The following is a 26,819-nucleotide window of genomic DNA, read 5'->3' as shown; positions in this document are numbered from 1 at the left end:
GAGAAACTGATATAGCGAATGCTTCAAATTATTTTTAAATTTAATTTTATTAAATTTTGGGGTGACAGCCATGCACACCAATTGGATGTAGAATACGGCATATGGTCTGAGCACTGACAGGCTGACCCACCATCTCTTCAATCTCTGCAGCAATGCTGACAGTCCTCCTGTAACGTGACATTTTGGAGGGAAAATGACAAGCAGTACTCAATTTGGACATTTAGGGATGTATGTTTTTTTCAAAGGGGTGTACTCACTTTTGCTGCCAGGGGTTTAGATATTAAATGCTATATTTTGAGTTATTTTAAGGGGAAAATAAATTAACTCTATTGTATAAGCTGCAAATAGATTACTTTTAATCGTGTCAAATTGTCATTTTGTCAGTGCTGTCACATGAAAAGATATACTTAAATATCTGCAGAAATGCGAGGGGTGTACTCACTTTTGTGATACTCTGTACACGTCGACATGCTGCCTCCTCCGCCCCCTTTGAAGAGGAGGGATATTGGAAGTTGTTGTTTTTTTTTCCGGCCAGCAGCAGCCACTGCAAGTAATGTAAAAATACGCTAATGTTGTGGAGGTGGGGAACACACCACTATGTTTGTTACTGAAAGTCCGACCTGCCACAGAGTTAGCATAACATTAAACCCTGTGAACTTGCCAACCTGTAAAACTCGAGTAGAAAGCTGCTTAGAGGTGTCTTCCTGTACATTTTCTTACTGTTAACGTTAATTCAACTGTGCATTTTGTGCATTTGTTCCCTAATTAAAATGTATGTATTTTCTAACTTCATTAAAAAAAAATATATATATATATATATATTTGCAGCCTATACACATTTTTAACCCTCCGCCCCCTTTGAAGAGGAGGGATATTGGAAGTTTTTTTTTTTTTTTTTTCGGCCAGCAGCAGCCACTGCAAGTAATGTAAAAATACGCTAATGTTGTGGAGGTGGGGAACACACCACTACGTTTGCTACCGAAAGTCCCACCTGCCACAGAGTTAGCATAACATTAAACCCTGTGAACTTGCTAACCTGTAAAACTCGAGTAGAAAGCTGCTTAGAGAGGAGTCTTCCTGTACATTTTCTACTGTTAACGTTAATTCAACTGTGCATTTTGTGCATTTGTTCCCTAATTAAAATGTATGTATTTTCTACATTAAAAATATATATATATTTGCAGCCAATACACATTTTTAACCCCCCCGCACACCCCCCAAAAAAAACACAACCACTGTAAATTTCCTCTATATTAAGCAAGCATTTTGAAAAATGACTTTCTCTCATGAAAATAATTTAATTAAACTTTTTTCACTTTTACGTAGGAACCAGTTGTTGTTGAGGAATGTACCCAATCTGCTTGGTCTTATTAATGTCCCTTCCCCAGCAAAAAGTGTACATGCAGGTTATGCTGTTATAGCGTCCCTACAAATGTTGAGACCAAACCTACGCCCTTGAAGTAAACTATTAGTATCTTCTGACAAGGTTAAGCGTGATGAAAAGAAATGGATGTCAAAAATGTCAAGGTTTTCGTAATTGATTTTCGCCCCAATACACTAGATGTCGGTAGTGTACCACTCTTGCAGCAGGAGCAGCTACCCATAGCGCATGCGTGTCCAGGCTTCAGTCAGCCATTTGTCTCTTGTGTTTTAACAACTGTCATTACAACCTTACAGAGGATGCCGTCTTTCTTGTATTAACAAGAGGTGGTGATAGACGCCGTGAAATTAGCAACGCTGATAATATTTAAAACGTCCAAATTGGACAGGGCGACGGAAGCGCCGGGAGTCTACGCCTGCTGGGAAACCATTTTGGGATTGCCAATGCATTTTGACCCATAAGGTTAACGTTGTACTCGTCTCGCTAGCGTCACTTGGCTAGCTTAGCAATTTGGTCTTTCGTTGATGGGTTCGTTGAACGAGCTACGACTGAAGCAAACGGCGACAATAACTTTGTGAACATCATGGACACGACCGAAGAAGGTAAATAGAGGTGTCTTGTCTTGGTTCGCGTTATTTGGCATGAAGCGTTTGTGAACGCATCATGAGCAGAGCAAACTGAGCTGGCCCGCTAGTGCTTAACCGGCTACCGACGTAATTTAGTAGAGTACAGCTAATTTAGGACGCTCCTAAACTAATGTATCGGATCGAATTTAAGAAAAACACGTTACGATGCAATTAATTTAGATAAGTTTGTGATGTCATCAGTCGTCAATGTTACGATCATTTACAGTAAAGTGGCCACTGCATTAAGTACACCATATACATTATGCAATTACAGTATGACGACACACCCACCGACTCGGTGATGATTAATTTAGTAATATGTTTATTATTGTGGCAATTATTGACGTCATTCAGAGATACATAATTCATGTAATTGTAAATCAACTGAATAATATTATAAAACTAAACTTGTGGCATTTGGTGCTCAAGATTTTGCAGCTATGCATAATGAATTTTCTGGTGAGTAGGGGTGTGACAATATGTGGAAAATACTGCTGCAACGATTAATCGATTAACTCGAGTAATTCGATTAGGGAAAAAAAGCTTCGAATCAAAATTTGCTTCTACGAGGATTCGTTTAATAAGAGTGCCGTTGTAATGGTTTGTTTTGAAAGTGTTTGCATTAAGTTTGGTGGTAATGTGGTGGACACACTGCAACAACTCAGATAGCAGACCGACATTGAAAAGATGTTGGATCAACATTACGCTGTCGATCTTAATTGTTGATTCAACGTCACTTTTGCACCCTCAGTTAATGTTTCAATGTTGAAATCCTTACAAAACCTAAACGTCATTTCGATTATTTATAATATTGGAATAACGCTGAATCAATGTTGTTTTTGACCAAAATGCCCACTCATCCATAACTCAATGACTTTTCTATCATATTTCCCGGTCAATCATAAATCAACTATTTGTCAACATTAGTCCATCAACTATATAACAATGTTAACCCAACCATCGCCTGACATACCGTAGAACTAAATTGTTTCAACGTCACTTGACGACGAAAATTTCGATGTCAATGATACAGATGATTTTGATGGAAAATAGACGTTTATTCAATGTCTGTCTGCTATCTGGGAATGAATACGACATAACAGAAGCTTAACAGGGGGCAGCTGAATCTAGCTGCCCCCTGTTAAGACCAACATCAGGTACTTTTTTTTTCTTGCTAATGTTTTTTTGTAATTTTTAGTTTCTAGGTATATCTAGCCATTTTTTGTGGGAATATGCGTTTGAACAATTTGTTAAGAGCATTGTTAAAAAAAAAGTTAGCATTCTATAGCATTTAAGCTAGCGGACTTTTGCTATGCAAGTTAGCCAATTGTTCTTTTATTGTACGTAGATCCTCTTTTTTTTTTTTTTTACACCATTTGTGGCTAAGCTCAGGAATTTTAATTTATTTTCAAATAAAAGTGCAATTCCGCATAGTTTGAAGAAAAACTATGTTTACTACGTTTTATTTTATGTTCACATTTAATGCTCTTTTGAATCTCATCATAGCAAGCCTTTGTTTAACACCTTCTAAATATTATTCTGCAACGCATTAAATGTCCCTAATCCGATTGCGCAATTATTTGAACCAACTAGTTGATAGATTAATCGAATACTAAAATAATTGATAGGTGCAGCATTTATAGGTCATTTCCTGTTGCTTTTGTGGCATTTACAGGTCGTTTCCTGATTATTTTGGGTTACTGAACACGACGTGACCTGAGAACATTCCAAAATGAATAGGAATGGACTCAAAATCAAAAGGAACTGACCTTTATAATCTTTTGGTTCCTTTGTTTTGATACAGTGACACACTTTTTGAAATGATATATCAATAGGCGGGAGCATATCGTTAAACTTTTGGGCCACAAAGGATCGCGATATATCCTCTTTTCGACTAGAGCTGCAGCTATCAATTATTTTAGTAGTCGATTAATCTATCAACTAGTTGGTTGGACGAATTGAGTAATTGGATTAGGGACATTTAATGCGTTGCAGAATAATTTTTAGATGATGTTAATCAAAGGCTCTCTAAGAAAGATAATAATAACAATAAAAATAAAACTACCGAGTGTTTCTTCAAACTAGGCGGGATTGCACATTCATTTAAAAATAAATTAAAATTCCTGAGATTACCCCCAAATGGTGTAAAAAAAATAAATAAATGAGGATCTCAGTACAGCAAAAGAACAATTGGCTAACTTGAATAGGAAAAGTCTGCTAGCTTAAATGCTATAAAATGGTAAAAATTTTTTTTTTTTCTTAACAATGCTCTTAACAAATCGTTAAAACGCACCCCCCCAAAAATGGCTAAATATATCTATAAACTGAATTGAAAATTACAACAACAAAAAACTAATTAGCTCAAACAAAAACGTACTTTATGTTGGTCTTAACAGGGTGCAGCTTGATTCAGTCATGTTAAATGAGTTGTCATATTCATTGTTGCCACTAGAGTGCAGTGTATCTCCCCAAAGTCAATAAAACTAAATGCAAACACTTAAAAAAAACATTACAACGCCATTCTAATTAAACAAATCCTCGAAGCAGCAAATTTTAAGCTTTTTGAGGCTCCCGATGATGAATTTTTCTGTTTTTCTTTGTGATGATAAAAATAACTAAGCCGTCTTGTTGATGTGTGTTCTCTGATTGTGTGATTTATGCGCTTTCAGCGGATATTTGTCGCGTCTGCCGCTCCGAGGGGACGCCAGACAAACCCCTGTATCACCCTTGTGTTTGCACTGGCAGCATTAAGTTCATTCACCAGGAATGGTAGGTGACAGTTTCATTTCAACTAATAAAGAATGTGTTTAAAGTGTGGATACTTTTGCTTTTAATTTGATACGGTGCAACATAAAAGTATCTTTCAATTAAGACGATTTCACAACTTTCCTATTTGAGGTAATATCACACTTGAGCTATTTTAGTCTCATTAGTCCAGGATTTGTGTTTCCTTTTGATGTCATAAGCCATTAGGTAATGATCAGATCTGGTTTATGTTCAGATTACTACACAACGGTAGAGTGTAAATTCCAACAGGATTTTGTTATGTCACACTAACGGGATACGTCAGAGAAAACACTTGAATAATATCATTTGGGCACATGGCAGAAGAATCATCAGACAAACGTTTTTTTCTTTGGCACTTACATTTAGATGCCTCTCATATTGTACGTGTAGTCCATAAATATTGAGACAGCAAGATTAGAAATTGGTGTCGCAGTGTTGTTTTTGGCAGGCCTTTTAATTTTCGTCTTAGTCTTTTGGACGATGTTACTATTATATAAGTATTAGTCATATTTTAGTCATTATCTGGGCCTTTGTAAGGCAAAGTCCCAGATAATGATATTGTGCAACTTTATTGTTATTATTCTTATTATTATTCAATATATTTTCCATGTTTTTGCCGCGCAGCCCGAACTGTTTGACCAATCGTCACCGTTCAAAAATCGAAAAGACCGCAATTTTCGTGCGACGAAGGGAATTTTTCGAATGGCCCTGAAAAATTTTCCGTTTGTCTGTAAATGCCGATTTTTCGGGGAAAAAAAGTTTAATGTATCTAGTTTGAAAATGTATTTGTCTTCGTCTAGTTTTTGTTGACGAAAACTCAAGACTAATTTCGTCTAGTTTTAGTCGACGTTTCCTCAAAATGTTCTCGTCAGTAAAATTCAAAAGTTTTAGTCCAAAAATAAATAAATAAATAAAGGTTTACGACAATTTTGAATGAAAATTGACAGACGAGTACATGTTGTAGCGTCTACAAGGACATCACCAACTTGATAATGATACACACTCAGTGCATTATTTTCAATTAATTATACCCACCTGGACGCCACCAACTTTAGATTTAAAAAAAAAAATTGTCCGAGAGTTTTAAGAGGAGGCTCAGGGAAATAGAATAGAATAGAACTTTATTGTCATGTTTTTTTGTTTTGATATGTTGAAAAAGGAAAAAACCTGCTAAAATGTTGTCACCTTATTATGTCATGAGACTCATGTGACCAATAAACAAAGTTTACCAAAAAAAAAAGAGGAGGCTCACCGTTACCATTAGCCTAATGCTAACCTGAATGCTATGCTAATGTGACGAGTTACATTTAGTGTGTGAATGTTTACTCAGCACAGTACCTTTTAAAGGCTAAAGCAACATTGCATATTATCTATTGCCAAGATATAGAAACAAATCTCACTCACAATCCTTCAAAAATAGCAAGCCTGGAGAGCACACTGCAGCGCGTAACTTGAGTGACACAACCAGACACTGTTACGATGCAAGCTAACTACACATTGTGAACATGTGACGGAAAGTATAGAGCATTTTCATCTCGTTCAGGTTTTGTCAGACGAAAACTAGCATTTGTCACATTATGTTTTAGTCTCCCAAGACACGTTTTAGTCCGTTATCGTCTTGTCATCGTCATGAAAAAATTGTTCATCGACAATTTTTTTTCGTTATAGTCATCGTTGGGGAAAAAACAGTGGTGTCGCAAAGAAAAAGTTACAAACTGCTGTCACCCCTACTTTCTTGACATGTTCTGAAAAGTAATACGCTTAAAATAAAGTTAAGACTTCGGTAACTCTTTATTTGACACTAGGTTCATAAGACTGGCATAAGTATGATGTGACACCGTCATGAGCATTAATGAATGCTTATGACAGATGTCATGAAGTGTCATCTGACAAATTATGTCACTAACTCCATTTATGTCGAGTCCGCATCTTTTACATTCATTCAGAAGCTTATGTGTCATGTCATAATTTTGAGTCTTAAGAACCCACTGGCAAATAAAGTGTGCCCAAAACATCTTTTTTGTTGGCATTTAAAGCCAATCAGATGGAAACTCTTCTCTCCTATATTCACGGGTTATTCTTTGTAGGCTTGAGGTGTGAAACTGCCAGTGAGAGATTAAAACTGGCCCAAGCAGTATTGTCATTGTGTCCTGTTCATCACCAGTAAAAACATAGGGTAGGCTTGTGGATAGCCACTGCATAGAGGAAAGAGTCTAGATGTTTCCGGGCAGTTGTTGAAGCCCAACATGCATGCATTTGACTGTAAAATCACCCCACGAGAAACTGTAGAGCAACATTTTTTGCTCAGGTTTTTCCATGAAAAATGTTAATTGTATTTCATGTGTTTTTTGTACATTCAATAGTTCTTAAAGGCACCAATTAATGGGCAATCAAAAAAAGTGATAATTTGACCAGTAATTTCTGTATCCCGTGGCAGGAAAACTATTCAATGCTTGAATGTTAACTTTCACCTTGAAAATACTGCTTTACAGTTTGGTCCAGTGGCTGAAACACAGCAGGAAGGAGTATTGTGAATTATGCAAGCACAGATTTGCATTCACACCAAGTAAGTCTTATTAGCTCTTGCACGTTGATGTACGAAAGACCTTCATGTTTATCACGGGCATCACAGTTGTATGTTGCTGTATTTTTATTGAATTATTTTTTTATCGCATAACTTGGAAGGGACATAAATTTTGCCTAAAATGTGGTAATTATTAGGAACATTGCCTTACATTGCTTATAGTACTAAATAATTGTCTGACAGAATAGTTTGTTCCAGGAGTCCAATATTCTAAAAAATGAGTCATCTGTGACTTAAAATGTGTTTGATACAAGAATAAATTTCGTAACTTTTATCTATGAATATACAGTATAATCATTCAATACCTTGTACAGTCTACTCCCCAGACATGCCCTCACGCCTGCCCATCCAGGACATTTGTGCCGGACTGCTGACTAGCGTGGGCACTGCCATTCGCTACTGGTTCCATTACACGTTGGTGGCTTTCGCTTGGCTCGGGGTTGTTCCTCTCACTGCATGTAAGTGATCCAGGAGCTTTTCATTTCTCTTATTGTGCACTTTGGTTTTTGCAAACCTATAAAATATGACCTTTTTCCATTTGTTTCAGGTCGCATCTACAAGTGTCTTTTTACTGGCTCTGTGAGCTCACTTCTGACACTGCCATTGGACATGCTCTCGACGTGAGTGATGATCATGAAAACAGCACTTTGCAGCAGCACACACCAGACAATTGGACCCGAGTCACAGGGACTCGGATTCGAATCGACTCGAGTCGCAAATTTAATGACTCGCAACTCGACTCGGACTTGAAGAAAAAAACGCAGACTCGGATTTGACTCGCTTGAGCTGGGAGGGTCCGAGACTTGACTCAACTTGTGAGGCAATAACTTGAGACTTGACTCGACTTGTGAGGCAATAACTTGAGACTCGACTCGTGAGACAATGACTCAAGACTCGACAAGCTAACTCGAAAAACTTGCATCGTATATTGGTTCCCACCTGTCAGTGATTGGCTTCTAACTCCTTAATGGTTGTTTATTCCCTGCAGACTATACTGCATAGTTTTTTTTTTTAATTGACTTACATCGACAGTAAGAGTTCCCATCAAAGATAAACCTGAGTACTTTGTGGGTGGGCTGGGGAACAAAGGTGAAGGCCTTGACTAACCTGTGACTCGACTAGACTCTCCAACCTTTTGACTTGGCACGATTCGTCTTCACAACCTTGTGACTCGACCCGACATGACCTTGTGACTTGACTCAACATAACTTCGTGACTCGACATAACTTCGTGTGGTGACGTGACTCGACTCGACGTGACGTGACGTGACTTGACTCGACGTAACCTCGTGACTCGACTTGACTCAACATAACCTCGTGACTCGACTCATCATAACCTTGTTACTCGACGTGACTTGACTATACATAACCTCGTGACTCGACTCGACTTCACTCGTCATAACTTCGTGACTCGACTCAACTTCACTCGACATAACTTCGTGACTCAACTCGACATAACTCATCTTTACAACCTTTTGACTCTTCTCGACGTGACCTCGAGACTCGACTCAAATTGACTCGAAATAACCTTGTGGCTTAACTCGACTTGACATAACCTCGTGACTCGACTCGACGTAACTTGACTCGACGTAACCTCGTGACTCGACGAGACTCCACATAACCTTGTGACTCAACTTGACTCGGCATAACCTTGTTACGCGACGTGACTCGACTGCACATCACTCAACATAAGCTCGTGACTCGACTCAACTTCACTCGACATAAGTTCGTGACTCGACTCGAAATAACATCTTTACAACCTTGTGACTCGGCTCGACTCGACCTTCAGACTTGACTCGACATAACCTTGGGGCTGGACTCAACATAACCTCAAGACTCGACATAACCTCGTGACTCGCTTGACTTGACTCGACATAACCTCGTGACTCTCTTGACTCGACTCAACAAAACCTCGTGACTCGTCTCGACTTGACTCGACATAACCTCGTGACTCTCTCTCGACTCGACATAACCACTTGACTCGACGTAACCTCGTGACTCGACTCGACTTGACTCGACATAACCTCGTGACTCGTCTCGACTTGCCCTCAAAAAAGTTAAGACTGGGGACATACTTGTGACTCGTATCATAGTGACTCCTGCAATTGTCTGGCACATACTTACAGTAACACCAGATACAAATATGGTGTCATATTTTCTATTTTAATTCATATGCTTCGGGGTGTGTAATTGTTTCTTGCATTTTTTTTGCCATTCCGCAGAGAGAACTTGCTGGCTGACTGTCTACAGGGCTGCTTTGTGGTTACCTGTACCCTGTGTGCATTCATTAGCCTGGTGTGGCTCAGAGAACAGATAGTCCACGGTGGCGCTCCCCAGTGGTTAGAGCAGCACCAGCCTCCACCACCAAATGCAGCTGGACAAGCCAATGAGGTGCCATTCTTAACTCTACTGCCTCACTTATTGCTGTTAATGGAGACCAAAACCAACGCTGTCTTCTTTGCATTATGATTGAATGATCTGTTTGAGGCTGAATCCCTTTTTGATTGACAGCGAAATGAGCGACTCAGTGATCTTGTCGTATTAACATCCTTGGGAGGCATTTTTCAACTTTCATTCTGTTGTTCTTGGTTCAACCGGAGGCTTTCATAATCATCCTAGCGACAATTGCTTTGTTAAAAACGAGGAGCGAAATATTGAGCTTCGTTTTCTGGTGTTGTTTTTATTTATTTTTTATCATAGTTGCTTGTGTTTGGTGACTTGATTTTGGCACACTAGTTTCTTTCCCTACCGAGCAACAGGTGCCCTTGCACCTCCAAATTGAATTTTTTATTTCATATATTTTTGTTGCCACATTTACACTCTTGTTTAGTCAGGCATGACTGCATTGTTTACTTAATACGATTAAGTCTTTACAAAGGATATAGCTAATTCTATGAAAGTACTAACAACATAGTACTGTAAATAGGCACACTGTCGAGAGAATACTTGATGTGATAGAGAAAAAAAGATCAGATTTGAATGGCAGTATTCTTGTCAAATCAACCATTATAACCCTTCAGGCACAAGCAGCGGGCCAAGGAGCCGCAGATGAGCCCCCTGCTCATCAACCAGTTCCTGCCGAGCCCCCAGCCCAGAATGAGGCAGAGCCAGAGCCCCCTGATCCACCAGAGCAGGGTGACGACCCTGAGTTAGAAGAAGAGGAGGGTGTGGCTGCTGAAGATGCCGACCCAAACAACGGAGCACAAGGTCAGAGTCATGTTTACTTTCTGACTCTGTATTTCCTTTAAATGTGTTTCCTGGCAAATACAATCTCAAGAAGGAAAAGGATCAAGTTCCTCCTATTTAAGATAGTTATTGTTTTATTTTGGTTAAATATTAAAATATATGGTGCAGATGACATGAACTGGAACGCTCTGGAGTGGGACCGAGCTGCTGAGGAACTTACCTGGGAAAGGGTAATTTGCATATTGTTACATTTTACAATACTGCAATATCAAACACTGAAATTCTGTTTATTTGTAGATGCTTGGCTTGGATGGCTCACTGGTTTTTCTGGTAAGTATCTATAAATCCAAATTTAGTGACCACAAATATATTTATATCTATGCCGACGAAATACTGTATAGAAATAGGCAGAAGAATTATATGCTGGATTTCTAATCTGGCTCAGTAAAGGTTGGGAAACAATGCACTAACGCAGTACACAATCTACCTGTTTCATGTGTTTGTCCTGTAGGAGCACGTATTTTGGGTGGTGTCTCTCAACACACTCTTCATCCTGGTGTTTGGTGAGTGCATGAGTCAATATCACGTTATAGTACATTCATCAGAATCAGTGTTGTTTTTGGCAGCCCTTTTAATTTTTGTCTTTGTCTTTTGGACGAAAATACTTACTAGTCTGAGCCATATTATAGTTATTTCAAAATGTCTTCGTCTAGTTTTAGTCAACGAAAACTCAAATTTTGTCTACGTTTAGTCGACAATTCTTAAAATGTTTTGTCTATCAAGGTAAAAAGTTTTAGTCCATGAATAAATAAATAAAAGGTTTCCAATAATTTCGAATGAATATTGACAGAAAAGCACATAATTGTAGAGTCTACAACAGGGGTGGCCAACATCGGTCCTCGAGGGCCCCTATCCAGCTTGTTTTCCATGTCTCCCTCCAACACACCTGACTCAAATAAACAGGATCGTTATCAGGCTCCTGCAGAGCTTACTAATGAGCTGATCATTTGATTCAGGTGTTTTAAAGGGGGGAGACATGGAAAACAAAGGCCCTCAAGGACCGGAGTTGGCTACCCTTGGTCTACAAGGACATCTTCATGATGATAATACACACTCAGCAGGAAAATGGCACATTATTTGCAAATGATTAAACTCACCTGGAGACCACGAACTGTTTGTAAAGAAAGTCACCGCGCTAAATGCTTATGCTAACGCGAACGCTACAAGTTAGTTTAATGTGTCAGCTCAGAACTTTAAAGGCTAAAGAAACATGGCATAGCCAAGATAAGAAAACAAAACTTACCAAGCAGCACCTGACACATTTTTTTCACAAAAGGAGCCAGGAATGGGCACACGCTTAAGCCTGTGTGTGGGGCGGGGGGTTGGGGGAGGCGCAGCACGTCACACGAGTGACACGACCAAACACTACTAAGATGCGTGCGAACTACACATACGATAACAACATATCACATATTGTAAACTTGTGACAAATTTAATCCCGTTCTCGTCAAAACGACAACTGGCATCCATCTCTGTATGTTTGTCTCCCAAGACAGGTTTTTAGCTCGTCATCGTGACGTCATTTTCATGAAAAAATTGTTCGTTGACGAAAACAACACTGATCAGAATCACTCAGTTTTTACCAATTAATAACAGATTCTTGTAACTCAGGTCTTATTAGTTGCTAAACATACCAGTTCAATGACTGATCTTTTGTCAGTCTACAATTTTTTAGAATACAAGTAATAAACAGAAAAAAAAGCTCTTTTCAGCCCTGTGGTGCGAATGGAGTTTATCACGAGTAGACGTCCAATCCGTTTGAAGTGGGGGTGATAGCAGCAAATGAACGTTCTCTATGGCTGTCACTGGCAACCAATGAGTTTAATTTTGGGGCACTTTAGGTCATTTGCTGTTGATTTTCAGTCACTTAATAATGATTTTGGGGTCACTTCCCTTTGATTTTGGGTTACAGATGAGGAAGTGACACGGGAATTTTTCCAAATGAATAGACAATGACTCAAACTCAACAAGAAGTGACCTGTAAATGCCCAAAAATGATCAGAAAGTGACCTGTAAATGCCCCAAAAGTCTCATTTACATCCGGTTTACATCCAGCATTCTGGCTGTGAATGAATGCTCTTGTTTCAAATGTTCATTCGCTCCTCGCAGTCCAAACGGATTGGGCGTCTAACACCGTCAATGGCAGCCATTGAGTTAACAAAGACATTATACTAGTGGAAGATTTTGGTTGCAACTTAATTTTTTTGGCAGGAGCCTATCGATAACCTTTTGGGATACAAAGTATAACAATATATAACCATTTTGATATTTTTTCGCACCCTTACTCTTCACCTTTGTATCATTGGGATACTAAGTTTATAAGAAGCCTTTTCTTTTCTGTTAGCTTTATAACTTTTTTCAATGAAGGCTGTGTAAAACATGAGAATACTTTTATTTTCATTTTTAATATGAAAATGCCAAAGCCTTTGCATATTTTCTAATCAGCATTTCTCTTCTCTTACAGCATTTTGTCCTTACCACATTGGACATTTCTCTGTTGTGGGTCTCGGCTTTGAGGAATATGTAAGACATTGATTTCATAAACCAAAATTTTACATTTTTAATATCATCCAGGTTGTGTTTTTGACTATTCTTTCTATCTTTTAGGTTCAAGCTTCCCATTTCGAAGGGTTAATTACAACCATCGTTGGCTACGTACTGCTTGCCATGACACTTATACTGTGTCATGTATCCTTCCATTTCATATGCACACAGTTAATAATAATAATAATAATAATATTATTATTTTTACAAGTTTTACGTGTTGATCCTTAACAAAGATGTTACAGGGGTTGGCTGCTCTGGTCCGGTTTCAGCGCTCCCGGCGTCTCCTAGGAGTTTGTTACATTGTTGTCAAGGTAACTTGTTAGCTTGTTTGTGAGAAATACAGTATCCCTAACCTGTAAATCAATGTCTATGTATACTGCAACTTGGGATGCCACACAGAAGATATAAACTAATAAATGTTTGTTTGTTGTTGTTTTGCATATTGGTGAGATTATCCTTATTCTGATAAGCAGTCGTCATTATTTCATCGCAATGATATAGTGCTGTTTGTTTTAGGTCTCTCTCCTGGTTGTGGTGGAGATTGGTGTTTTTCCGCTGATATGTGGTTGGTGGCTCGACATTTGCTCACTAGTAAGAATCTTTTCCCTTTTTGCTTTGTTTGGAACAGTCCAGTCATTGTGTTTAATTACGGCGTATCGGTCCATCTCACAGCAATAACGGGCTAATGAAGTCCTATTCATGTTTTTTCTTTGTTTTTCTGTACAAACATTTAACTGTCGCATTATTGCTCTTTGGAATCGCATTCAATTTGTCATAAATAGAACGTGAGTTTTTCCATTGGCAATGCAAAACAATTCTGGGTTGAAGACGCACCATGTCAAAAATAGACATTTTTTTAGAGATTAATAAACACTTTGTTCACGAGAGGATACTGGCACTTAATAAATGTTTTTTTAATTGCTTTTTCTAAGGTAGTAAATAATATATATGATTATTTTATTATCACTGAACTCAAGGAGCAGTGTTATACAAACCTTTATAGGGGGCAATTGATATGGCAACGCTCTTCCGTTTTTGCCAATAGGAGTGTAATCCTTTGTGAAACTCCATTGAGTTTATAAGAACCACCAGGAAAAAAACATTTAATTTTGAGAGCTATAATGAAGATTAATATTTACAAGAAGGCAATATGTCGTCCTGCTAAATGTATCCGTATTTTGAATGTAATGCTAGCAACCTACCTGTCTGTAAAGCCTCACTTCGTCATGTATTGCCTTTTGATATCAATAAATCACATCACATGGTAGTCTGTGACTCAAGTGTCCAATAAATAATGGTGCTTAATATGAAGGTTTAAAGCCTCTGTATATAGCATGACGTGCAGTCGGACATTCTGTTACATTTATTCGGATGATTCTATCACTATTCTACAGTATTATTTTACTATTCTATCACTGTACATAAATAATAATAACAAAAGAAATAAGGCTGTGATACAAGCTGCCAGACCACATCATTACCATTGGTTTATAGCATAAATTTCCAGGCAAATTTAAGACAATTTCCAAATAGTAAAGCGTAAAAGACAGATAACATTATTAAGACAAACAGAAAAAAGTATGAATGTTAACTTGTACCTTACGAAATTAAATGACTTTTGTTGCAGATCAGAGGTCGACCGAAATGGGATTTTTAAATACCGATATCTAAAAAAAAATTCAGCCGATTGCCACTATCCAAAGCCAATATTTGAGGCCGATTAACTTTTTTAAAGCATCTACATACATTAGAAAGGCTTTTTTTTTTTAATTGCTCCAACAGCTTCAAATTTTCAATGTTAGCCTGAGATTTAAAGGATTAATTCAGTCTAGTGCTAACATACCAATGAACGCAGCACTTCTTTTTATGATTTTACACTCAGCAAGAACAGTACATTATTTTCAAATAATTAAACCCACGAAGAGGTCACGACGAGATTTAAACAAGTGAGAGTTTAAGAGGACACTTGCCATGTGAAAGCTAGTGCTAACGTAAATGTCATGCTAATGCTACAAGTTACATTTAGAGGGAAAGGATCACTGAGCAAACACCTTAAAGGGCTAAAGCAACTTACAATATTTACAAAACAGGCAAGACTGTAACTTCCTGTAGCAGCCTGCCTTCAAGCTGCTGCGGGGTCCTTCCTAGGTCCTACTGTCAGTCAGCGGCGGCCACAGTTTCCCACACAGATGCCTGATCAAAATCCTTTTTTTTTTTTGTTTGTTTGTTTTTTAATCATCTAATTTTTTTTGTTTGTCAACCAGCTGATTTTTTTTTTTTTGTTAATCGGCCGATGTTGGAAAAACTTCCATATATTGGCCGGCCGAGATATCGGTTCACCTCTTCTGAAGATACACTCCTATCGCTAACCTGGAAGTAAGTTGAGTGATATCAGTGTGAATAGGGCTTATTGATGTAAATCAAATCTTTTGACGTTGGCAAAGCTACTGTAATTCTGTTCAATGCAACACATGGATTATATGCAGGTTAGTAAGAGGGAAACTATTTAAGAGTACTCTATCGAATGTAACTTCACTCAATGTTACTGGCATAAAGGAACAATGACATAATATTTATAAGTTAGCAGTGTTGTTAATCTTACTTTAAAAAAGTAATTAATTACAGTTACGAATTACGTCCCCCAAAAAGTAATTGAGTTAGTAACTCAGTTACCTGAATACTTACTTGGCAAAGTAATTGTTGTTAATTTTCATGTTTTTTTTTTCCATTCAAATAAAAAAAAAAAAAAAAAAACATAGGTCACACTATGTGAAGTTCAAAGATTTTTTGGGACAATTGGCCCTAGCCCAATTCTTTACCCTAAACTTAATTAGACACAGGGGTATTGCGGTTATTGCGATAACTAGATAGTAACCTTTGTTATGTTTGGAAGTCATTTAATGTTGTGAATCAACCGTTAAAGTTGTTAAAATTGCTCCCGTTATTGCATTAGTTCCCTTCTGTCTAATTTCAACATGTGAAAGTTTTAAAACTGTTTAATCATTTAAAGATAGATTCAAGTCAAGATTTTGTCGATCTAGGAGTATTTTAGATAAAATGTTACTTAGGTTAGCTAGGAAGGTTCTCTACAACAGAGCCTTCCTGAGAAGTCTACTGGTTTAAGATGACGGCTGTTTACTAACGCCAGCGTGTGTATCATTTCGCATGTACTTCTCCATACATTTGCTAACACTGCCGAGTCATTTCGCATCTAGTTCTATATACATGTGATATCTAGCATAGCATCATGTGGGCGGAGTTTGTAGGCTGTCGGCGACAGTCAGGTATTATTGGAGCCACTTAGCCTAGCATGGCGTTTGCAACTCCCTTCACTCCTTCCCACTCCCGCTCTTCTCTCTCCGTGGCTCAGACTTTTCTCGCGTCATTGAACCAACGTAGTAACGCATAGTAATGCACACCTTCACATCCTTAGTTACGGTAACAGCGTTGCAAAGATTAGAAAAGTAATTACTTAAACAGCATTAGTAACGCCGTTGTACTCTAACGCAGCTATTAACAACACCGTTAGTGAGTAAATGATTTGGAGCCTAAGTAAGGTAAATTGGATCATTTGTTTCCACTCAACTCATGCACTCTCACAGCACATTAATAAGACTGCATGGGAATGACTCAAATCTGTATTTTGAATCGTTGTTCACCTCTTACAAATTTTTAATTGCAGGAGATGTTTGACGCCTCTCTGAAAGATCGAGAGATGAGTTTCAAATCGGCACCCGGCACCACCATGTTCCTGCACTGGCTCGTGGGAATGGTCTATGTCTTTTACTTTGCTTCTTTCATTCTACTTTTAAGAGAGGTAAACCGATTTGCAAGAAAGGTACTTTTGGCCACTTAAAGAATAGCATTAAACTTATTTTTTTCTTCATTGGCCAGGTGCTGCGGCCTGGAGTGCTGTGGTTTTTGAGAAACCTAAACGACCCAGATTTTAACCCAGTGCAGGAGATGATCCACCTTCCCATCTACAGACACTTGCGGCGGTTTATTCTGTCCGTGGTGGTGTTTGGTTCCATTGTGCTGTTAATGCTCTGGCTTCCCATCAGGTTGATTAAACTACTGATGCCTGCCTTCCTACCATACAACGTCATGCTTTACAGGTAAACAGTGCTTGATTTAAACTGAAATTCAAATTGTACCGTAGTTTCCAGATTATAAATTGCACATTTCTTCATTTTTGGGGGGGATTGGCTTGCAACCGACCTATTGAACGCTGAAAATAGAATGTTTTCTCTCACTGTTTTGGCTTGTTTATTTCCAACTATACCAGCTGCAATCAAGTGTCAAAAGTTGGCCTTCATTTTGAATCGAAGTAGGCTAGTGCTGTATTTTTCGTGCTTGTTTTTGACAACGCGTGCAAATTTATAAACATAAACAAAATAGGCACAGAAATTTGGAGATGGTTATGTTGCCTATGGAGCCAAGTGAAGGAAAACATGAGCCCTGAGTGGAAAATGGACGACAAACAGACGCATTTGTGGCGAGCTGCACTTTAAGTCAGAAGCAAATATGGTGTAGTAGCTAAGCGATTAGCATGTATTATCCAAAACTGTGAATAAAAGGCTGTGAGCATGGTACGAAAGTTGAGAAATGCTTGACGAAGTACACATTACTGATTGAAGTGCTGTAATGTGGCTTGCTAAACTGAAGGAAGTTTGTTAGCACTAGCACTGCGTGATAAGCAGACATGCTAGCGGCTGACCTTGAAGATGGAAGTTTTGCAACTATTCAATTCTTTTGTACAGCTATTTTTGGCTGTTTTTGGCAGCCCTTTTAATTTTCATTTTATTCTTTGTCTTTTGGACGATAATACTTAACAGTCTTAGTCATATTTTAGTCATCTCAAAAAGTGTTTGTCTCGTCTACTTTTTGTTGAGGAAAACTCGACTATCAGTCTAGTTTTATTCGAGGTTTTCGTCCGTAAAATAAAATTTAAAAAAAGATCTCCAAAGAATAAATAATTAAATAATGGTTTCAAACTATTTCCAATGAACATTGACAAGCGAGCACGTATTGTAGCATGTACAAGGACACCAATTTGGTGATAGTACACACTCAGCAGTAAAACAGTACATTATTTTCAATTAATTATACCGACCTGGACGCCACGAACTGTATGTAAAAAAAGGTGTCAGCGATTAAACGAGGACACTTGCCATTAGCATTAGCCTAATGCTAACGCAAATTCTATGCTAACGCTACGACTTGCATTTAGTATATCACGTAATCGGATAAGAAACATAAAAAAATAAAATACCTGAGCTGAGCCTCAAACAGTATGAAAATATAAGTACATGAGGATCTAAGTACAACACAAGAACAATTGGCTAACTTGCATAGCAAAAATCCGCTAGCTTAAATGCTATAAAATGCAAACTTTGTTTTTTTTTTTTTTTTTAAATAATGGTCTTAAAAATGGTTGAGACACATATTCCCGCGAAAAATGGCTAAATATACCTATAAACTAAATTATGTAAGCATTAAAAAAACATTAGCTCAAACAAAAACTTAGCTTAGGTTGGTCTTAACAGGCAGCAGCTGGATTCAGCCATGTGAAATTAGTTATGTCATATTTACTATTGCCATAAGAGGGCAGTGTATCCACCCAAATCAATAAAACTAAATGCAAAGACTTTCAAAACAAACCATTATTACACCACTTTAAATTAAACGAATACTCGAAGCAGCAAAATTGAATTCGAATCTATTTTCTAATCGAATTACTCGAGTTGATCAATTAATCGTTGCAGCACTACACACAAGTATAACTTGATGCATTTTTTTGACTGGTGCAACTAAGTCTTATAGTCCGTAAAATACTGTACTTATTTTGCTTTTTCTATGTCATTGAAATGGCATATTCTTAATCTCTCTCCCTCAGCGATGCCCCAGTCAGCGAACTGTCTTTGGAGCTATTATTACTTCAAGTTGTGCTGCCAGCTTTATTGGAACAAGGGCATACTCGACAGTGGCTCAAAGGCTTAGTCAGGGCCTGGACAGTCAGTGCTGGATATTTATTGTAAGTCCCATAGCCGGTATACTGCTTCAATGCACTCAGCACCCTTTTAATTTCAATATCATTTGTGCCACCAAAGAGATCTCCATTCCTACCTCCTTGGGGAGCAAGAGGACATTGATGCCAACCAACCTGTGAACAACAACAACAATCCTCCCCCGGGACACCATAACAACAATAACAACCCTCCACCAGCTGTTGGTGAGGGACTACATGCGGCCCACCAGGCCATTTTACAGCAGGGAGGGCCCGTGGGCTTCCAGCCATACCACAGACCTCTTCGCTTCCCATTCAGAGTGAGCTGATCCCCATTTTTTTTTTTTTTAAGGTTTTTCCATGCTGTTTCATAGTAGTTTCCCTATAATTAAGACAAATGTTTAACAAGGAGCATATGTCAAATTTGAAAACATCGGCTACCGATTTGTCCCTTGTGATTTTCCAAGTTCTTTTCGTTGTTTCAAATGTGTGCATCATGTTTATACTTGAGCAAGTAACACTAAAATATGGCTTACCTTCCGTCTAGATTGTGCTGCTGATAGCATTTATGTGCATCACCTTACTGGTGGCCAGTCTTGTGTGCCTGACACTACCAGGTGAGAGCGCTAGCAAAACCAGCATTTTTTTCCACTGCGCTCATCCGCACCGATTGACCATAATTGATAGTTTTGTCTATTTATAATTGTGTGATACTTGTGTAGTTCTATTTTGAGCTCAAATAGCATTTCACCATTGCACAGGACCGACTTGAATTTAAAATGATTCTGCATCTTATTTTTGGCCAGTGTTCACCGGACGCTGGCTGATGTCCTTCTGGACTGGAAGCTCAAAAATTCATGAGCTGTACACGGCAGCGTGCGGTCTGTATGTATGCTGGTTGTCCATCCGCGGAGTGACTGTGCTGCTCGCTTGGATGCCCCAGGGACGCACAGTCATTGTGCACAAAGTTCAGGAGTGGACTTTTATGGTGGGTGTCAGGAAGGAACCTCTTATATAGTCAAAGATATCAGCTTTATGTTAAGGAAAATTCGAGTAATTAGATGGGGCTGTGCAAGGCAAAGGCCCAAATAGTAAAATTCCTTTTTTTTTTTTTTTTTCCCGAATGGTGTTTCTTGGCGGCGCCGTACAGCCCAAACCATTTGACCGACCGTTACAGTTAGAATATCAAAATGACTGGAGTTTTCACGCAACCCAGGAAATTCTTTGAATGACCCCCAAGTTTTCTGTTCGCCTGTAAACGTGGGGTTTTTTGGGGGGAAAAAAGTTAAAAATGTATCTCGTCCTAAAATTTTTTGACCAAATTGCATAATTTACACATTACATTACGATTCCCCCAAATTTGCCAAAAACTGTTCCATTCATTTCTAGTGGTATGCCGTTGACAGCCATGTATGTCCAAATTTCCCATTCATTTTCAAAGGCAGGAAAACATAGGTCCTTGTGATTTTTGACCATTTACCATGATAGGCCATTGACATTAAACTGGTGCCCAAGTAAGTTGATGCCTGCGACAGCCATGCACGTCCATGCCATTGACGGCCATGTATGTCCAAATTTCCCATTCATTTTCAATGGCAGGAAAACATAGGTCCTTGTGATTTTTGGCCATTTACCATGACAGCCATTGACATTAAACTGGCGCCGAGGCAAGTCAATGCCCGTGACGGTCATGCACGTCCATGCCATTGACGGCCACGTATGCCTAAATTTCCCATTCATTTTCAATGGCAGGAAAACATAAGTCCTTGTGATTTTTGACCGTTTACCATGACTGCCCATTAACATTAAACTGGCGCCTAAGTAAGTCGATGTTTGAGACAGCCATGCACGTCCATGCCATTGACAGTCATGTACGTCCAAATTTCCCATTTTCAATGGCAGGAAAACATAGGTCCTTGTGGTTTTTGACCGTTTACCATGACTGCCCATTGACATTAAACTGGCGCCCAAGTAAGTCGATGCCTGTTACAGCCATGCATTCTCATGCCATTAACGGCCATGTACGTCCAACCTGTGTGGTTGTGATTTTTGGCCAAAAATTTACCATTACAGCCCATTGACATTCGGCTGGTGCACAAGCAAGTCTATGCCATTGACAGCCATGCAACAGGACGTGTGCCCGAAATGTCCAAAAATCAACAAGAAATGACCTGATATCAACAGGACGTGTCCCCGAAATGTCCCCTAATCAACAGAGAGTTTTAGATCTGTATCTACCACAGTAAAGCCCCATCGTAATTTCTCCAGAAGTTGCAGTTTCTGGTTTATTCAGTATTATTATTATATTACTATTATTGTAAAGAAATAAAAACAAGCTCTTTTTTCCTTCTGCTGTGAATTGGAATGGGTTTATCACTAGTACAATGAATGAACATTCATTTTCTGTCACCCTCCCACTTCAAACTGATTGGACGTTTATGGCCGTCAATGGCAGCCAATGCCAGGCAAAGAGAATTTTGTGGCATTTCGCGTCATTTCCTGTTGATTTTCGGTCACTTCTTTTTCCTTTTGGGACACTTCCTGTTGATTTTCGGGCAGTTATGGGTCACTTCCTATTGATTTTGTGTTACTGTGAAAGAGGTGACTCAAGAATGTCCTCAAATGAACAGTAAGTGACGTGTTAATGCACACAGAAGACTGCCTGTAAATGCTGTTTCAGCGCCATTGACGGCGCTCCAGTCAAAATGAATTGGGTGTCTAGCGCCGTCAATAATATCCAGTGAGATAACATAGACACAATTGTAAAGGAAGATTTTGGTAGCAACCTATTAATTCCTTTTTTTCTCTTTTTTTAAAACAGTGATACTTCTTTAAAGCGTTTTTTAAAGAGTGAAATTTTTGTAAAGCGAAATATCGATACTTAGTGGGAGCATATGGATAACTTTTTGGGCTACAAACGCACGCGATATATTGTTGCACCCGTAATTGCCATTGTCCAATTTGCTCAATTGTGTTTAAATGACATGTTTGTTTAGATCCTTAAAACCTTGGTTGTTGCTTTGCTGGTTGCTGGAGTCATCCCACTGTTGTTGGGTCTGCTGTTTGAGCTGGTTATTGTAGCACCACTCAGGGTACCTCTGGATCACACGCCCCTCTTCTACCCCTGGCAGGTAATTTTACCCACTGTAATGATAAAATATCTCAATTTTGAAACATTTGGAGCAGAGTAAAAACAATCTATAAAAGAGCAAACTGATTATCTTTGTGTTTAATGAAAATATTACACTTTTCTCCTGTCTTCTGCCTTCAGGATTGGGCTCTTGGAGTGCTTCATGCCAAAATAATTGCAGCCATTACACTAATGGGTCCTCAGTGGTGGCTGAAAACTGTGATTGAACAGGTAAAACATAAATATATCTCATTGTAAAATGATATATTTTGGCAACACTTTATCTGACAGTGGCGTCATAAGACCGTCATAATTGTGACATGACACTGTCATGAACATTAATGAATGCTTATGAGAAATGTCATTAACTGTCATCCAGTAAATTTTGTCACACACTCCATTCATGTCCAGTCCGCATCTTTTACAGCCATTCAAAAGTGACAGAATTTGCCAGATGGCACTTAATGACATCGGTCGTCAGCACTCATTAATGTTAATGACACTGTCATGTAGCGTTGCAGCTATTGATTCTTTAAGTAGTCGATTAAGCTAGGGCTGCAGCTATCGATTATTTTAGCAGTGGATTAATCGATGAAGTGGTTACTTCGAATAATCGAGTAATCTGATAAGGAACAAGAAAATTTTAAATACCTGAGCTGAGCCTCAAACGGTATAAAAAAATTAATTATTGAGGATGTATGTACAACAAAAGAAAAATTGGCTAACTTGCATAGCAAAAGTCCGCTAGCTTAGATGCTATAAAATGCTAATGTTTTTACAATGTTCTTAACAAATGGTTCAGACACATATTCCCACAAAAAAACGGCGAATATATTTATAAACTAATTTATGAATGCATTAAAAAACATTAGCTCAAACAAAAACTTACGTTTACGTTGGTCTTGACAGGGAGCAGTTGGATTCAGCCATGTGAGATGAGGCAGACCAGAGGGCAGTGTATCTATCCTAATCAATAAAACTAAATGCAAACACTTTCAAAATAAACCATTACAAAGCCACTTTAATTAAACGAATACTCGAAGCAATATAATTTATGGTTTCTTCTAATCAAATACTCAAGTTAATTGATTAATCGTTGCAGCACTGGATTATTCTATGGATTAGTTAGTTCGGATAATCAAGTAATGGGATAACAAAACATTTAATGCCTCGCATAATTTTATTTTGGCATGCTAAGATTGCACTTTCAAAAGACCATTAAATGCCAATACAGAATAAAATTCCTGAATGTTTCTTCAAACTATGCAGGATTGCATTTTCATTAAAAAAATTAAAATACCTGAGCTTACCCTCAAACGGTATAAAAAAATAAATAAATGGGGCTCTACAACAAAGAACAATTGGCTAACTTACATACCAAACATACCAAAAGTCGGCTATCTTAAACGCTATAAAATGCTCTTAACACATCATTCACATATTTGAATAGAAAAAAATATAAATACACTTCTACAAATGCATAAACAAACATATAACTCAAACAAAAACTTATAACCTTCTGTTGGTCTTAACAAGGAGCAACCGGATTCAGCCATGTTAAATGAGTTACGTCATATTCACTGTTGCCACTAGAGGGCAGTGTATCCACTCAAATCAATATAGCGAAATTCAAACACTTTCAAAACAAACCATGACAACGCCAGCCTAATTAAACGAACCAGGAAAATTTTGATCCGCACCTTTTTTCTAATCGAATTACTCGAGTTAGTCGATTAATCATTGCAGCACTAGCGTCATGTCATAAATATGACGGCCTTATGACAGTCTTGTGACGTCAAATAAAACTATATTTTCAACAAATCACACGCCCTCTCAAACTGAGCCATGCAATAATGAATTGAATTTTAAGAATCGTAGTCCCACTGATTATACCGATTCGTATCGCACCACGTTCAAAATCTTATCATCCTCGAATCACTTCACACCCCATATATGGAGCTACATCTCGAATCGTCCATATTGGAGAGATGCACTTTATATAATGTATGTGGCAAATCTGTTTAGCACATTAAAATTGTATGTTACTGGACTATAGCCATTTTCATACATTTTTAATGACGACATTTTGGCCCTTAGGTGTACGCCAATGGAATACGCAACATTGATCTTCATTTCATCATCCGTAAACTGGCTGCACCAGTCATCTCAGTCCTGCTGCTGTCCCTTTGTGTGCCCTACGTGATTGCGGCCGGAATCGTGCCTGCTGTCGGTGAGTCTAAACGCTCCTACAAACACACGCTTTATTGCCTTAAAATGCCTATGAAACCAAAAAGCACGTTTATTTCATATGATACGCAGGAATTTTATGCTCCTGAATGAAATGGACTGGTTGGATGTGCGTAGAAGCGATCGTTTTATTTATTCAATTGAGGAGGAATGTGAATGTGACGTCACCCGGGTCAGCATCTCACAATACAGCATTGCTTTATAGCATGCAGATGGACTGCGGATTCAGCTGATTTTGTGGATTATTTCGTTTATTTTTCGCATCACGCCAGCCATATGTGCTGCAGGGATTTGTTGCTGCACCAGGGAGAGGCGTGTGAGCCTTTTTGGGTTTCAAAAAGTTCCCGTTCACCTTCATAGAATGGGGGCCCATTGGACTTACCAAGTTTTAATACGGAGGTGGCTTGCATTTTGTGGCTGACAATGCCCATTGTCCACCGAGAATGCCAGTCGGCCGACAACCGGCTGCTTGTCGCACACCCCCCTCAGTCCTTCGCGTGCCCGCGGGGAGAGCGCTATACTCGTCTTATTCCCCTCTTCATGCGCCCTGTGTTCTGTCAAATTTTCCGACCAATCAGAAATTGCAACTTTGAGTTAAAAATAGCCGCGAATACAGCGATTACAAAGTAAACAGTGCAAACTTTCTTTAAATAAAGGAATGTCCACTTATGTTTGATCATTGACGGACATGTAGAAATGTTCTCCTCAGACACATCCTGCCATGTTAGCTGCACAACAACTGCACGCCGCTCTCTCACTGTTTACGTCTTCGCCATGTAGTTAAGCATTAATTCATGCCATATTCATGTTGAGCATGTGGCAGCTGTGCGATCCTCCGACGTCGGCCGGTTTATCCGGGGGTCATTCTCCAGCTGTCTTCCCCGGCAAACGAGCTCTCCTGCCCGCAGCAGGGGAACGACGAGCTGTAACTTGCATGCCGCCAGGCGGGTTGCCGATCGGCGAAGACAAATCGACAACCCCGCCATCGTGTGAAATGATCCCGGGGTAGATTTGTGTGATTTTTAGCTTCGAAAGGCGAGAATATGACTTTGAAACATCAATCGGTTCCGGTTAGCATGTCGGCTAGCTGACACGCCTCCTGGTTTGTTTACGCTCACCGAAGCCGGGGCAGGGAAATGACAAAAGCCAGACTAACTCCGGTGGCATAAAATATCGTTCGGGAAAGTGCAAGAAGTAGACAGTTTTGACCATTATGGAGTAATTTTTCCATGTCGTACTGAATAAATGCATTTTTAATATATCATATTCCATTTAGCACAAGACTGTTATTTGTCATGACCATACCAGTTATTTAGCAATTGAGGAAAAATACTGAGATAAAAAGAATATCCTGTAAAAATATGATTGTAATTCACATAATATTGCTATTTAAAACTTTTTTTAAAATCCTGTCATAGGCACTTTAAGTCAAATGAGTTTATTCAGCACATATTCACCAATATATGTTCAACTAATTTGATGTATTGCTTCCATAGGCGTGACCCCAGAGATGGAGATTCTGATGCAGAGGAGGATCTATCCCTTCCTCTTGATGGTGGTGTCACTTATCGGCATCCTGTCCTTCCAAATTCGACAATTCAAACGCCTCTATGAGCACATCAAGAATGACAAGTAAGGATATTTTTAGCCTCTTAAAGTGTTCCAAACTGACATTTGAATGACAGATACAATCAAATATTTTGTTTGTGTGCAGGTACTTGGTTGGCCAAAGGCTCGTCAACTACGAAAGGAAAGGAAAAGCAAGCTCGGTCCCCCCTTCCAACCCGATAATAGAATAGATTTTTCACCCACTATTTGTGTACATGACACGACTTTCCCTCTTTTGATTTGATCAGTCACTGGACTGTAATCCTTTTAGAATCGCCATTGGATCTTGGTGGATTTCATGGATGTTATTCAGTCCCCCTGATTTCCTTTTAATGCCCATTACAGTCGGGAAGGGAAACATGTATTATAATCACGGGACAGCAAAAGTAATCTCCTCGAACAGAGCGAGAGCGAGAGGGTTTTGATTTTGACTTTTCGTCTGTTGTTCTCGCCTTGCTTTGTAAAGTGCTGCCTGATAATTGTACATGTGTAAATACTTTGAATGCAGATTTTGTCTTAAAAAAAAAAAAACAAGAAGACTTGGATTAACGCAAAGACCATTGTACATCTTTAAAGTGTATGTATAATTTATTAAATCAAACCAGCAATTTCTTGTTGTTTTTATGATTGATTTTATGTGAGTGAATTTATAATTCA

At 38.7% G+C, this 26,819-nt stretch overlaps 1 protein-coding gene across 1 annotated transcript; it reads left to right on the top strand.

Moving 5' to 3' along the window:
- The first annotated feature begins 1,635 nt into the window (after positions 1–1,635).
- Positions 1,636–26,819, top strand: marchf6 (membrane-associated ring finger (C3HC4) 6). The gene is made up of 25 exons (XM_057825002.1): positions 1,636–1,983; positions 4,677–4,776; positions 7,287–7,360; positions 7,693–7,836; positions 7,926–7,998; positions 9,600–9,768; positions 10,398–10,584; positions 10,732–10,793; positions 10,861–10,893; positions 11,075–11,126; positions 13,088–13,146; positions 13,231–13,311; positions 13,413–13,481; positions 13,687–13,761; positions 16,853–16,987; positions 17,065–17,285; positions 19,067–19,204; positions 19,281–19,497; positions 19,725–19,794; positions 19,984–20,165; positions 22,174–22,308; positions 22,449–22,538; positions 24,405–24,537; positions 26,051–26,186; positions 26,269–26,819. Exons 1-25 carry the CDS (start codon positions 1,965–1,967, stop codon positions 26,351–26,353), a joined length of 2,739 nt encoding a protein of 912 aa, XP_057680985.1. The 5' UTR covers positions 1,636–1,964; the 3' UTR covers positions 26,354–26,819.

Source organism: Corythoichthys intestinalis, chromosome 20, assembly GCF_030265065.1.
Source record: "Corythoichthys intestinalis isolate RoL2023-P3 chromosome 20, ASM3026506v1, whole genome shotgun sequence".
Lineage (NCBI taxonomy): Eukaryota > Metazoa > Chordata > Actinopteri > Syngnathiformes > Syngnathidae > Corythoichthys > Corythoichthys intestinalis.
Note: the sequence above shows the minus strand (reverse complement) of the source record. Positions and strands in the feature narration are given on the sequence as shown.

Coding starts and splice junctions, on each gene's coding strand:
- marchf6 (XM_057825002.1), top strand. Junction 4,777..7,286: donor AAGTTCATTCACCAGGAATG/GTAGGTGACAGT, acceptor ACTGCTTTACAG/TTTGGTCCAGTGGCTGAAAC. Junction 11,127..13,087: donor ACTCTTCATCCTGGTGTTTG/GTGAGTGCATGA, acceptor CTTCTCTTACAG/CATTTTGTCCTTACCACATT.